The 14,388-nt window shown below is 40.9% G+C and overlaps 1 protein-coding gene across 1 annotated transcript in view; it reads right to left on the reverse strand.

The window, feature by feature from the left end:
• Nucleotides 1–14,388, reverse strand: part of faf1 (Fas (TNFRSF6) associated factor 1) — a 63,048-nt gene that overhangs the window by 2,506 nt on the left and 46,154 nt on the right. The window contains exons 15-18 of the mRNA XM_042417823.1: nt 14,184–14,272; nt 10,115–10,195; nt 9,527–9,604; nt 5,374–5,589 (exon numbers count right to left, since the gene is read on the reverse strand). Coding sequence (XP_042273757.1) covers nt 5,374–5,589; nt 9,527–9,604; nt 10,115–10,195; nt 14,184–14,272 — 464 coding nt within the window. The remainder of the gene's footprint in view (nt 1–5,373; nt 5,590–9,526; nt 9,605–10,114; nt 10,196–14,183; nt 14,273–14,388) is intronic.

The raw sequence follows: 14,388 nt of genomic DNA on the forward strand, positions 1-14,388 counted from the left end.
GTCGAAGGGCAAGCCGAGCACGTTAAAGGTCGGCCTCACAACAAGCAGAGTGATAAGTCTGAGACGGACTATTGTAGGGAATGAAATGTGAACTGTGACCATGAACTCTGCCGCAACTTCACCTACATTCACCCTCTGTAGAATATGACAAGTGTCTTATCAGTGTCGTAACAATCGAAGTATTTTGAGAAGTGCAAAGGTCAAATGTTGATCTATAAACAATCACTAATAAATGAACATATCACTACAATCGAAAGACGACCTCTAACTTTTTGATTTTTGACCTTTTCATGAAATAAAGAAATCCCACCATCTTCTCTCACTGAATCCTTGTTAGCTCCTTAAAATCAGATATTTTGGACACTGAGGGGGTTGAGTATGAATAAACAATCGATATAATTAAAACAATCTACACATTTAAAGTTGTGTTAACTACAAAATCTGTGAAACTAGAGGGTGTTCGAGGGCTCGGAAAAGGGTGAGAAAAGAAAAAAAAAGTAAATTAGGGGAAGGTGAGTTGGACACATCAGCATCAGACAACCTATCCATCACCCAAGGGTGTCTGGAAATGTCACACCATGTGCACACCAGCGGTCTTTGACTCCATGTCTTTCATCTCCTTGTCCTCATTTGAACGTGTCATTTAGACTCTTGACTTCTCAGCGGGGTCCCGGGGAGCGCGGTGCAGGCAGGGAGGGGCTGCCACATCAACCTTATGCCCTTACCTAGCTGACTGCCTCATAGCACAGCGGGGAGCGAGATGCCATGAAGAGCAGTAAAAGGTGTGTGTGTGTGTGTGTCTTTATGAGTGTGTGTGTGTGTGTGTATGTGTTTGCTGCAAACATATTCCATCCCAACTGTGGGGAAAACGACCAACAGGGCTGCTGCGTTCCTTTTCCCACCTCAGGAGCAGCGCGTCGCAAATGGCTGCCATGCTAATGAACCCGACAAGCTGTTATGACACCACAGCATCAGGTAAGAGTAAATGAGGCTTTGGGGTGGAGCAGGTGTGTGTGTGTGTATGCGTGTGGACGTGTCTCTGTGTGCTACATATAAGCGTATGTGTGGATGCGAGTGAATTCGGATGAGCGTTTGTGCTCGCGGTTCACCAGGGAGAGACAACGGGGGGAGAGCAGCATCTGACTCTGAAAAAGAAAGTAGGGAAACAAGATGCCACACTGACACAGGAGACGGGCGCCATCGGTGATTGTTTACATTGTTATCCAATTAACAGACCATAAGCATGGAGGCATCTGTCAACAAACAAAGCTGTTGTTTTTCCTCTGCTCTGCCTAAGCCATATTCTCTCCTCCTGTGCCTACACAGCCATGCATACATACATACATACATACATAAGACAGACACAGTCTAGCTCTCTGGTTTGCAGTTTGTTTTTAACCTTGAGTCAATATAGTTTTCATCAACCAATTTAGATCAAATCAATCAGCTGAATTAGGGAACTGTGTGACTAACTTAAAAAAATGGAATTAATTTCAACAGATTTCATCTGACTAAATAGCCTGTGTGGAAAAAGCTGTTAATTAAAAATACATAACAAATTAACCGAATTGAACTGTGTCTGTCTGAAATCTAAAGAAATAATACAATAATGGGGGCTCAGGATGAAAAAGCCTAATTTTAAAACTGGAGCCAAATAAAAAGACAGATGGTGATTCTCTGCAGTCTTTGATATTTTATCATTCTTTACTTAATATAAAAATTGTATGATATAAAATACTCAGCTAATATGAAACCTGTGTATTTGGCAGTATCAAACAGCAGGTTTCACCACGGTTAAAACCACATAATTAGCCCTTAATGTGAAGTTTAAAATAAATACCACAATTGTAAGTCACTTGATTCAAATGAATAAAACACACTGATAACAGAGGAGGCGACACTAAGCAACGCTCAGCGGTGAAAGGAAAGAAAGGGAAAATAAACACAGACCCTCAAGATGTCCGTTTCCAACATAATCAAACGTGCAGCTGAAATAACGCATTTTTAATGAAGCCATTACAGGCCCTACTATGTTAATTAAAACCAAATAACTTGTCTGTTTTAAACTAGTGTTGTCAAGTGTTTATTTGGCCAATTACAAAAGCAGTGGGAGATCATTATCTGCTGCCAGGAGCGTTGACAGCACGTAGCGCCGGGGCGTGAACAGAAAAGAACAGACCAGAATACGGTACTTCAAAGGAAGAAATCCACCGCACAGACTGGTCTGGCCTGGGGCGGGCGCGGGGGGGGGGGGGGGGGACAGGGAATGTGGAAGAAGAGAAAAGGAGAGAGCAAGTGAAGTGAGAGCAAATAAGATGGACTAGTTTGAGTTAAAAAAGTAAAAAAATTCAAAAATGATTTAAGAAAGGTTAAAAAAAAAAAAAGAGGGATTTGGGGAAAAGGTGAGAATGCACATGGAGAAGTATGCAAAGGCTGGAGAGCAAAAGTTAAGTAGACAGTTACCCGTCTAATAGAAGACTGTGAGCAGGAGAGAGTGAGGTACAGAGGCTGGAGGAGAAGCAAAGAGGAGGGAAAAGGGAGACAGAAGGAGGGAAAGCTGGAGGGAAGATGAGGAGGAGGAGGAGGAGGAGAGGGCTGAAGGTGAGGAAGGGGCTGAGAGAAAAGAGTAAAATTCAAAGACTGCAGCTTTTAACATTAAGAGATCGTGGAGATATCGGCCTCAGATGGAGCCACGGCGACACACACATTTATCCACTTCATATCTATTTTCAGAGAGGGAGCAGAGTGCCATACAGTTCTGAGAAACGTTGGGAGAATATTATAAGAAAAGTCCTGAGGAAGCAACTCTGAATGAAACTACTTTGAAAATAAACTGCTGTAGCTCTTCCTGTGGATACGACTCTTTCAGATAGCAAGAAAAGAAAAACACAACACACCAGTATAACAGATGTAAAATCTATTTCAGTACAGCGCACGGCTTCTTCTGCGCCGTTGTTTATTTTTTCTGCATCTCAGGTTTTGTCTAACAATCATTCGGGCCATTTCACTCACAGGGCTGGAAGAAGGATTAAGAGAGGGTGAAAGAGAGTACAGTATCACAGTGAGAAAAATAAAACGCTTGTTTGACAGTGTTTGGGTGTCTATGAGCAGCCGGGCAGGAAGAGGCGATTGCTGAGTAGGAAGACAGGATTATTATCACCGCAGTCTAAACATGTTCACCGCAAGCTGAAGGAAGAAGACCTCAGGCCTTTCAACAGTGGTTTGTGCTCGGCTAGTATCAAAGAAAAAGGAGGAAATTCTTGAATGGAAAGCTGAAAACTGAAACACTAGTCTCCCCCCCTTCCTCAAACTCGCTGACAGTCATAGAAACAGAGAAAGGGTTAGCTCCCTGAGCACGGCTAAGCCTAGTACAAATGATGCCAGTGTAAGGCCTGCTGTAGTGCTGAAGAGATAAGCCACTGATACCAAATGTTGAGGAAGAGACTGAGTCCAAAAATTGAAGACTAATAGACACTTTTTGGCAAAGCAACGGGAAGGTGGCAAAAGCATGAAATCAAAGACTCTGGCTCTGATGATTTATCTCAGTGTCAAAAGTCGATTTACAAACCGGATTAAACCAGTGTGACTAGATTTGCTGATTCACAATATAACTCTTTCTCCTTGTCAATAATGTGTTAGTTTTAGCCAAAAAATATTAGACGCAACTTTACTTCATTTTCTCAAGTTGTAAAGAGTAAAAACCTCTAATTTGTTGGACAGCTGAATGAGCGGAAATGAAATAAAGCAAGCTGACGGAGAGGGAAATAGCAAAGGAAAGAGTGACACTGCACAAAGCCTCAGAAAACTAGAAAACGGAAAGAAGGTTTCAACAGTTGTGCAGTATTACAAATGCAATAGTGGTCTATCCTCTATCCTCTGATCCTGGCAGAGCAACAGTGAGAGCGTCTGGACGGGATGGAGGCTTTCAATGCTCCCTCTCATTTAATTACAACACAGAGCTGCAGGATTAGACAGGGGCCTGTGTTCACAGCCTCATACTGGCACTACCAATGATCTGCTTCCCTCCTCTCTTTCCCCAAATCTCTCGCCTTTCTGTTTTCTGGATTTATCTCCCATCTTCTTCTTTTTAATATCTTCCCTCACTTGTCGTCTCTATCCATTTCTCTTTCAGACTGTTTCTCTGATTGAATCTCTTCTTTGTTTAAGCTTTTGTCTTCTCTGTTCTCTTCCTACTAGTTGTGCAGCCACCATCCTCTTCTCGCTTCCCTACCCCTCTAATCCTCCCATCCTGTTTTTGCTGGAATTTCATCTGCGATGCAGACACATCTTTATCTCTGTCTCAAACACATGTTTACTCTTGATTATAAAGAGACAACTGTGAATCCTTTAAGTGACAAAGTTGTGAGCGGGGCATGTGTTTGCTTGAAAATATTTGTGCATGTGTTGAAGTGTGTGATTGTGACGAAATGAGGAGTGTGAGCTATGCGTTAATGTGTGTGTTAGTTTGAGGTGTTTGTGCCCCAGTGGTCTCTACAGACTACGATGGCACACTGCCTGGGCAAGCCTACACACACACATACACTCACACACCTCTATACAACCACCACCCACCCCTCAACATGCACTCCTCTCTTGATTAATGGAAATCCCATTTTTGTTTCCAGCAGCATGGCTAATTAAACTGGTAGTTAAAACAGTGCTCATTAGCTCGCTACCATAGAGCGCCGCGACCAAGCCCTCTAATGACTGGTTGTAGCTGGCTGAGTGCTGCCGGGCGTCAGCAGAAGAGCCATAGAGAATACTACTGTTAGTGCTGACAACTGTATCCTAACACAGTCATAGTGTACTGTATTCACAACGGGCTGATACTAATTAATATTCACTGAATATTAGGTGTGCGCAGGTGGATGGATAAACACTCAGATTAACTTGTCCCATCACAGGTCCGAGTAAACAAAGGCAGCAACACACCGGTGTTGCTGCAGTGCACAAACACTGAAACTTAAAAACACAGCAACAATGATAAAAAGCAAGAAAAACTAAATCATCAATCGACCACAACATACTGTCTTAACTGTTGTCCCTGCTGCACGCCACCGACAGCTGTCGCCTGAGGTTCAGCTCGGGCCCACACGGAAAAGCCAATTACAGCTGTGGATCTCTCCAGCAGAGATGTTAGCTGTGGCCGAAAACACTTCATAACCTGCTGCTACTCGACTGAGGTAAGGACAGATTTAGCGCTTGTTTTTGTGTGTGGGAAACTGTAATGAAGGACGGCGGAAAACAGCGAATGGACGACAGGATAAATCAACTCCAGTCTTGGTGAAAATTTATTTTCGCTGGACCTCTGTGAGGAGAAAGAGGTTAACTGTTGAGTGCTTGTGTGTATGTGCAAGCAGGTATACCACTCACATTTCTACGAGGGAAGGTGGTGAGGAGCTTGAACTCGTCGAAAGGGTATCCCTTGGAGGCCACAAAGTCGAAGAGGACCTGGAGCTTGCAGCTGCCCAGGAAACGCCTTTCCAGAAACTCGCCACTTGGTGTGCGGATTCGCAGTTTGCTGATTTGCTCTCCTGATTCCTCTTCGGGCTCTGGCGGTAGGGCCTGCTCCAATGACAAGCGGATTGCCTGAAAGAATGGATGGGAGAAATACAGTACTGTAGTCAGTACAGCACAGTAGACACCTTAAAGTCACTGGAGACAAGTTTTTTAAGTTGGTGACACGGTAGAAGGTTTGTTTGTAGGTAAAAGACTCCTCTTTTGTGATGACACTAGACAAATGTTGGTGAAGTGAAGTTGCATATACATGCTAATGACTCCCCCAACTCTTAGAAATATTTTCCTCAGTTGACAAAATGATGCACACTCTTTACAATTCAATACACACCAATATGTGAAAACTAGTTAAAAGAGAATTAGAGAGACAAAAGACTATTGCACAGTAGAAACAACTTTGCTAGACACAGTGGTGATGACTGAAGGAAGAAATGTTTACATACAGGTGCTAGTGAGATACAGCTGTTATTACTGGTGCCTATTAGCATAACAAAGTCAGAATGTGTTGATGTTTTGTTGTGCGATGACAGCACAGTCAGCATGTGTAATATTCTGACAGGTAGCCAAAAATAAAATGTGAAGAACTAGATTAATTCAGTGATGATCTAAAATTGCAAAATTACTGAGGAATTTATAAGAAGGAGGACAAATGCCTTCCTGATGAGTATTTTTCTTTTTTTTTTTTTTTTTTTACTAATTTAGCCTTTTTATTTGTTTGTACAATTAAAACATCGTAGTAAAAGACATACAATAATAAAACTGTGAGTGAGAGAAGAAAAAGAAAGGAGTGAGGAATGCCAGAGGGCTTACACAAAAAATAACAAAAAAAAAAAATCTGATATTCAATCAAGTGTATTCATATAAATCTGCCCTGCCTCACTGTGTTTATAGTAAATTTAAACCCAAGATTCAACAGTAACACTGGCAGTTATGAAGATGACGGCACGCTATCCAAACAAGTATGACAGACAACCCAAGAAGTTGCTCCCACAGTCTGATTGCAGCACTGTTGCTTCACATTAATTAAAGGACCTTCTTGTCCTGAGAATGTTATTAAATTAGTTGCCCTGTGTCTCACCCTGTTCCCTAAAGCCTGGCGTAGCTCAAAAGGCTGCCAAGCAGCAGTTAGAGCCTGCTAAAAACAGACAAGTTTATTGCTGATGCTTCATGTTTTCTTGCTATTGCTCAGTCGCTCTCTTAGGGAAATCTGAGATTGAGTATGTTGATTATCGTAGAGTCTACCACAGATAGTTTAGTTTCATAACAAGCAACAAGCTGATAAGAGTCTATTTTACAGACGATACATTTGGAAACACTGTGTACACCACGAAGTGAGCGTGGCTTTGCTAGCACAAAAGACAACCATCAATTGTCATCTTCCGCAGCAAAGCTAATCAGCTCTCCTGTGTTCTAAAAACTGCGTTTCTGCCGCTCCCTCGAGCCTCCCTCTTCTTTCTACTTCAGCCCCTCACCTCCTCCTCCCTCTGCTTGTTGTTCTTGTTTGGCCAGCCGGGGAGCATATGCTGTGACAACACGCCCCGGCTTTATTTACACACCATAATGCAATTATATTTCATAAGAGTGTACAACAGTAGCTCATTAGCAGCTTCTGGTGTTGGGTGGGCAGGGTAGGGCGCGTGCCGCTCCGCCATCAGCTCCCTCAGGTATAGGAGCTGATGCTGACTGAGTTAAAGGGGCCTCCGGGGATGAACTAGCACACACACACACACAAATAACAGACAGAGTGTGTGTGTGGTGGTGGACATACAAATGTGGACAGACAGTCAACCACATACACAAGCATAAACACCCACACAAGTGAGAAGTAGCGTCCCTAAAGAAACCACAGGACACACGTCTGGTCGAGCCTCAGGCCCGGGCTGCTCCACACAAATAATCAGAAGCATCTTTCCATCCATTTATCTGCCTCTCCAGCTCTGCTCTACTAACCACAAAAAGCAAACAGATGACAGGTGGGGCCACACAACTATATGCTAAGACCCTCTGAAGGAGGTAAATAGTAATGTCAACCCATAAAAGCACAGGCAACACATACACCCAGCCTCCCCCCACAGTTCACCGGCTCCTACTTTCATCTCCCTCTTCTTTGCACAAAGGCACAAAATCACAGATAAAACACTCCCACTAGCATTGTTCTCTCTCTCTCTCTGGTGGCTACTGATGTTTTTCTTGTGTCTGCAGTTTCTTTCATATACAAGGTTACTGCCTCAGAAGTCTCAAATGAATACATTAAAAAGATTGTTATGAGTTTTAAGGTAACAACAGTTACATTGTAGGTTAAGTGTAAGAGTCCAACTGTACTGCAGTGTTTACATATTAAAAATGTATTAAAACAGTATTGTGGTAAAATGTAATGAATATGAATCTGCAAAATGAAATGTTAGTAGCCTAAAAAGAATATCAAGAATAGCAATCAAATGTGTTGTCCTGATCTCTTGATTCTTTATGTAAGAAAATGAGCATCTACATGGTCAGGGGTGGGTCCTTCTGGATTAAAATCTGCCACTTCTGAAAAGGGATAAAATGATAAAAGAAGCAGTAAACACGGTGAACTGTTTAGATCAAGAGCTACATTTATAATGTAATCTAACATTGAATGGGAATATGTCAAATAAAACGCTATCAATTCTCTCCTCCTACATCTATTGTAAATAGTGATGATTTTTTGGTCTTATGGATTTCCTTTATAGTTAGACTAAGTTTTTTTTCTAGCACGTCAAGAACATGTTTGCACTCTTTTTCACCCAAACATGTATCTAAAAAAAACAACAAATTAATTGATAAAGAATGAAATCAATAAGTAGTGATAACTAATAAAAATGTATCCAATGTTTTTAATGCCCATCCTTATTTCCCAACTACTTTTCTATGTGTCAAGCTCATCAGCACTAGAAGTACGCATGAAAACTAATCATGTGTACTACACAAGTGCACTGCACTGCTTCTCATGTTGTGATACGAGGGCACCCATTTCCCACTTCAGGTTAACAAAAGTTTAAGAAACTGAAGTTGCCATTTTCTGGGCCCAGCAGCTGCTATTGGCTCTCATATTTGTAAGCATCTAAACTGTGGCACAAGTACAACACCAGTATGTTAGCTCAGGTGACACCATGGAAACCAGGAAGCTTGGGTACAGAGAAGTGATATAAGAAGGGCCATAGTGGCTATTGTTGTTTAAAACAAACAAAAGTGCACACACAGTTTGGTTGGTGGACTGCAGTGATATAATTAAGATGGCTCGGTCCGGTGCTCTTTTATTGTTGTCTGTTTAACTTAAGTGACAGATCACCTGAGGGAGCCGGGTCACCCAATACCTCCCAGTGCCCCAAGCCTTTCTGCTGTTGAGTAAACAACAATCAGTGAGGACTACACTGTATTACTATAGGGTGTAAAACAACATTGGTGCCATCCTCACAGACAATTATTCTTTTTCCTGTATGCGTGACAGTGTGTCTGCCTCTGTGTGTGTGTGTGTGTGTGTTTGGCCCCTCTTCACATACAATAATTGTTTTCAAGTGAATATGTGTGTTTGCTTAGGTTGTGTGTGTGTTTGTGTACTAGCCTGTGTACATGAATTGCCTCAGTCTTTTGTTCACTTTGGTTTCAATATGAGGTTGTGTGCTGTACCAGTGTAAAGCAGTTAAATAGAACAATAACAGTGTGTATGTAAGGTGACATTTACAGGGATGGGCTTCAGTGTAATAAGAATATTTCATTCTTCTAAAATGGCTGTATGCCTGTTCGCCCACACTACACATGCTTCACTGACTGGCAGGCTTCACCAAAACCACAATCTAATTGACTCATTATTGTGAAGTGAGAACAAGACAGATTAAAAAAAAAAAAAACGACAGCACAGTGGCACAAAACATATCACTGTGCACTGGGAAAACATATCACTGTTCAGTCCGGTACTGATAAAGATGGAATATTAATTTGAGTCATTTGCATAATGTGAGTATGATGAGGATATGACTGTTCTTCTCACCTCCTTCTCCTCCTCCTGCTCCTTTCTCATCTGTTCCAGGCGAACCTGCTCGGCCTCTTCTCTCTCTTGGGCTTCTCTCTGAAAAAGAAAGAAATTCAATTTGTTAAATGGATGTAACGGCTTAATGGAAATTAAAAATTCTAACTGACGTGAAACGGTGAATGCTGACACTGTTTCTCACAGGTTGTCACTTTGCTTTGATGAAGCATTAGTGACGTTTCATTGGCAACCAAAGCAACTTGTTTTTCTAGCCACTTAAGTTTTATGATATTGCAACTTTACTTGACTGTTGCATAATTTCCAACCAATTGGTTATCAAGGCTATGATTCAGACTTTTTCTCCCTTTTGATTTTGTCAACAACAAAAACTAAAAGAAGCAAACATGTGCTGCTTTGTAGGTACCCTGAATTATAATTGATTAGCTGTATTTTGTCATCACACTTTTGGCGTTCAGTAGCATTAAATCAGGGTTGCCTGAAACATTAAGAGCAAATTTAAATTGTGTATGTGTATTCTAATATACCAAGCTAACTCATGCATGTGGTACAAGTAGACCAGTGTCTTAATTAGTTTTGTTTTGAAAGTACCTTCTTACGGTCAGCCTCTAGAGAAAGACGGTATGCCTCATCTTGTTCTCTCTTCACCGTCTCTCTTGCCTCGCGCTCGTCCTGGGTAGACAGAGGGAGAAAGAAAAGTGGGGCCCATTAACTGACAACATAATAAAAGGATACACAAGAAGGACAAAACATATGAGCTGGATTGCCGGGTGTGGGAGCCAGAGAGAACTGAGCAAAAGAAAATGCAGCATGTCAAGTGTGGTTACGTACAAACACCAGGTATGAAAGAGTAGCACCAGAGGGGAATTCATTGTGACCGGGCTGTCATTTACCAGACCCTGAGCCTCCTTTATGTTTCCTCATCTCAGTTTCAACGTCCTTTTCTCTTTTATTCACTCTGCCTCTCTCTTCCTGTTTGTACAGAGGGAAGGGGACAGGCGGCCTTTCTCTGTCTACCTGCTGTGGCTACAAAGTGTTTTATAAAGACTGGGACCAAATACGAGTGTCCATTGTGTTAACAGTGCACAGCCATTAGTTTTCTCTTTTCTGAAGGCCCATGCTGTGTGCCAGCCCGGATATGGCAAAGTAAGCTTATTGTGATGATCAGAGGGCCACTGTGCAGCTAAACAGTGGCTAAGCAAAACAACAGTGTGTATTGTCGTATTGAATCAGAAAATGCAAAGGATACATTTGTGCTTTTGGCCCGCATAATAGACGAACACTGAAAGGAAACTGTAAAAGAATGGTAGAGAGAGACAAAAGCATCAAAAGTGGCTACCGTCAATAGACTGGCTCTGAGTCACGCAAACGAGTCGCATAGTAATTCATTGTCTATATTCATTTTGTACAGGGTGTTATACATTTTCAAATGCACCGACTGCTTTGAATGACCTAATGTGCATGAAAGGCATGACATGAAGCGTTAAATCACCATGTATCTGCTCAAACACAATGTGATTTTAAAGATCTTATAAAACAGATTTTCTACATCTATATCTTGGCTTCTCATCAAGTTGACTTGTCTTCTAGTGGTGATAATAAACTATTGCTTTAGTGCTCCGAAGTCAGAAATGCAAGCTGTCATGCATTTGACGTTTGCTCAAAAATAACAAATAATGGAAAGTGTTGCAAAAAAAAAAAATCTGTTTTTATTTGCTGTTCAATTTTGGAAAAAAGTGGCCTAGTACTACATTAACAGTTCCAAGTTTTTACTGGATCTGGGCTGTTAGTCTTTTTGTAGAGCTTGGATGCTCCTTTAATGTTTATGTGTGTCTCCCCTGAGTACTTCAGTGTCTTCCACACCAAAAGATATGCATTAGGGTATTTAACAATACTTTTTTGACCAAGACACTGACCTCAAATTATACATGTGCTGTTTCCCACATAAAGTATTTTGCTTTAAACAACTGAATTCTCCAAAAACAGTATACTGGTTAGTTGATTAGTTCTGGCTGGATATAAAAAGCATGTGAAATGACCGAATAACGGCCCGTGATGCTGACAGATGCAGACCTTCAGTGAGTAGTCAGTTGATTACTAACTACTAAGCTAAAACACAGACAACCATTGGAATGACTGGCGTGTCAGTAAGGATGGTTGAAGTCACAATGTGGCTGTCCAGCTGTTCCTTTTCCAGACAGACACAAAAGTCACTGTCAAAGTGGAATGTCTGCGCTGGCTGGATGTCTGTGTTCATGTCTGAGTTTGCCTTTAGAATGGTGAGGTGGGGAAAAAAGGAGAAAAACAGAAAGAAAGAGAGAAGGAGGGGAGATAGAAAGGAGAGGAGGAAAATTCACCAATAACTGAGAGATGATACAGTGAGGACAGGATTAGAGCAGTGTCAAGATTGACTTCACCCTGGAGATGCGATTGATCCTGTCAGATACAGGATATACTCAAATCCTGTGGTTATTGGTACTAATAATGAATAATCACACTAGTGCATTATGCTTTCATCATCACTTATACTCTCTACGCTGTCTTTTTGTGACATTTTCACAAGCTATTTCCTTCTGGCGGGCAGCACCTGGGTAATCATTACACATTATTACCCTTTCAGAACAACTTAACTATACACTTTATGCCATAGCAAATATGATTTCTTATCTGTCTGACAGATATCAGCCAAGTTGTTGCAAGGATTATAAAATGAGTGATACCAACCCAGTAATCATATTCTATTAGTTTGTGATGCTCCCATAAATACAAAGAAAGACAAGGAAACTGAAAGCCGGCAATGGATGTCTGTTCAAATTCTTGTTTACTTTTTCTTCAATGAACTAATTCCTGATTTAAATCAAAATTTTGTCAATGTTAGACTGATAATTTAGGCAAAGTGAGAACTCCTGCTTATTTGTTTAATGAAAAAAAGTTAATATACTGTAAATATGTATATATTTATATGTATCAAAATTATCCTTTTGGTATTGGCATCGAAATTCAGGTATCATATTGGCAGTAATATGAAAAAATTGAGAAGGATACCTAGCCTTATGTATGAAACAGCAGCAGAGTACACTTCATGTTTCACACCATCTGATCTGACACATGTACATACTCTGAATACTTCCTGTCTTTAATGATTATTTGAAGGGTGACAAGAGTGGCAAATCTAAAATGAAGCCAGAGCATTGTAGCAATAATGACAACACAGAGAGAAGAGCTGTCACTCAATAGTAAGTAACTCACCTGAGGAAGTTTAACCCTCAGGGTGTGTGTGTGACAACACTCATTCCTTATCCGCCCTTATCCACCGTTCCCATAACTGAGATGCTATGACTTTTACATTAGCATTGTTAGAGAGGCTTGCTGTTTGGCTGACTGACTCTTTAAATGTTAAACTTCTAACATAGTGTGACATCTGTCATCTGTAGATACAGTAGTCAAAAAAGAGGCACAACGATGTTAAAGAGAGGTTGACAGAAAAGTGTGGGAATAAAAGAGAGACCATAACAAAGAACTGACACACATGTAAGAAGGAAGAATGAGTCTTAGTAATGATCACAAATCAAACTTAACTAAGTGAATCTTTGGATAAGTTTGTCAGTTAAATTTTCTATTAAAAATGTGCCTCTTAGTCTGTCTGCAGAGACTGTATATTGTACATTGTTTTTAATTCTTAAACCTCCGAACATAAGTTATTATTATGAAAGAAAAAACACAGCTTGGCAGGATTATTCTAATACTCTGCAGGCTGAAAACCTGCCTGGACAGAAACACGTAATGTGTCATTCATTCTCTGAGTAAATATATACTTGAAGGAAAGCTAACTCTGATAGCTAACAGTGACAATGACATGAATGGTTAAGAGGGTCAGGTGAAAGTCTTTGACGGTGAGAGGACCCCCCTGTTATACTGTCCCAGATTCCTGTCTATGAAATGAAAGAGTCCCTCACTCTCTTCTATGGAGTGTATTCCTCAATGGTGTTTGTCCACTTTCTTTGGAGTAAAAGAGGTAGTTGACAGACACAGTGCAGCACAGTGTTACCCACACACTGGAGTGAATGGGAGACGAGTCCTGCACCTATGACCAAAGACTGTAGTTGGCACAGTAAACTTGAACTAAATAGGAAAGAGGTGAAACGGTTAAGAATTCTCTGTGTGTCATTCCATGTAAGCCATAACAATGTCTTCTGATCTGTCCCAGCATGTTGCTATTTATCTATTAGGCGGAAGAAGAACTAAAAACACTTCCCTGTACCTGATGTGAAGTAACAGTCAGTTTTTATGAATGTGTCTATATCCATAAAGGGTGAGAAAAAAAAGGGTTTCAAACAAAGGTGTAAATAAAAGAAATAGGAAATCAGTTGACACAAAAAGTAACAGACTGGCTAGTCGACATGAGCAGGCTGTGCACTGTTTTCTGTCATGTTATCTTATTAGATGGGATGTTGATGTTACCTCTCCATGCCATTGAACTCACCAATACGAAGCCGATTCTTTCATTTCACAGGAAAAAAGTTCCATCACGCATGAGCGAGTCACAGATAGTTACTTCAAAATAATCCAAATTTTAGAATTTTCTACATCTCTAAGACTCAGAGCTTGACATTTGTGTTTCGCTGCAGTCTCAGGCTTCCTGGCTGTGCTCAAACCTCACCTCGTCTTTGATGTCCTCTTGTTGCTGTGCTGTGAAGATCTCCATTGCTCCCATTAACCTCATCATCAGCTCGTCCACTGTGGTATTGCCTGAAGATGGAAAACAATCAGTCACAATCTACACTGTGTATTTAAATCTCTGTTTTCACATTAATCACTTAAAAATATATCTATAGATAGTACAGTTAATCATATTATCAATAAAG

Source organism: Thunnus maccoyii, chromosome 7 (assembly GCF_910596095.1).
Source record: "Thunnus maccoyii chromosome 7, fThuMac1.1, whole genome shotgun sequence".
Classification (NCBI taxonomy): domain Eukaryota; kingdom Metazoa; phylum Chordata; class Actinopteri; order Scombriformes; family Scombridae; genus Thunnus; species Thunnus maccoyii.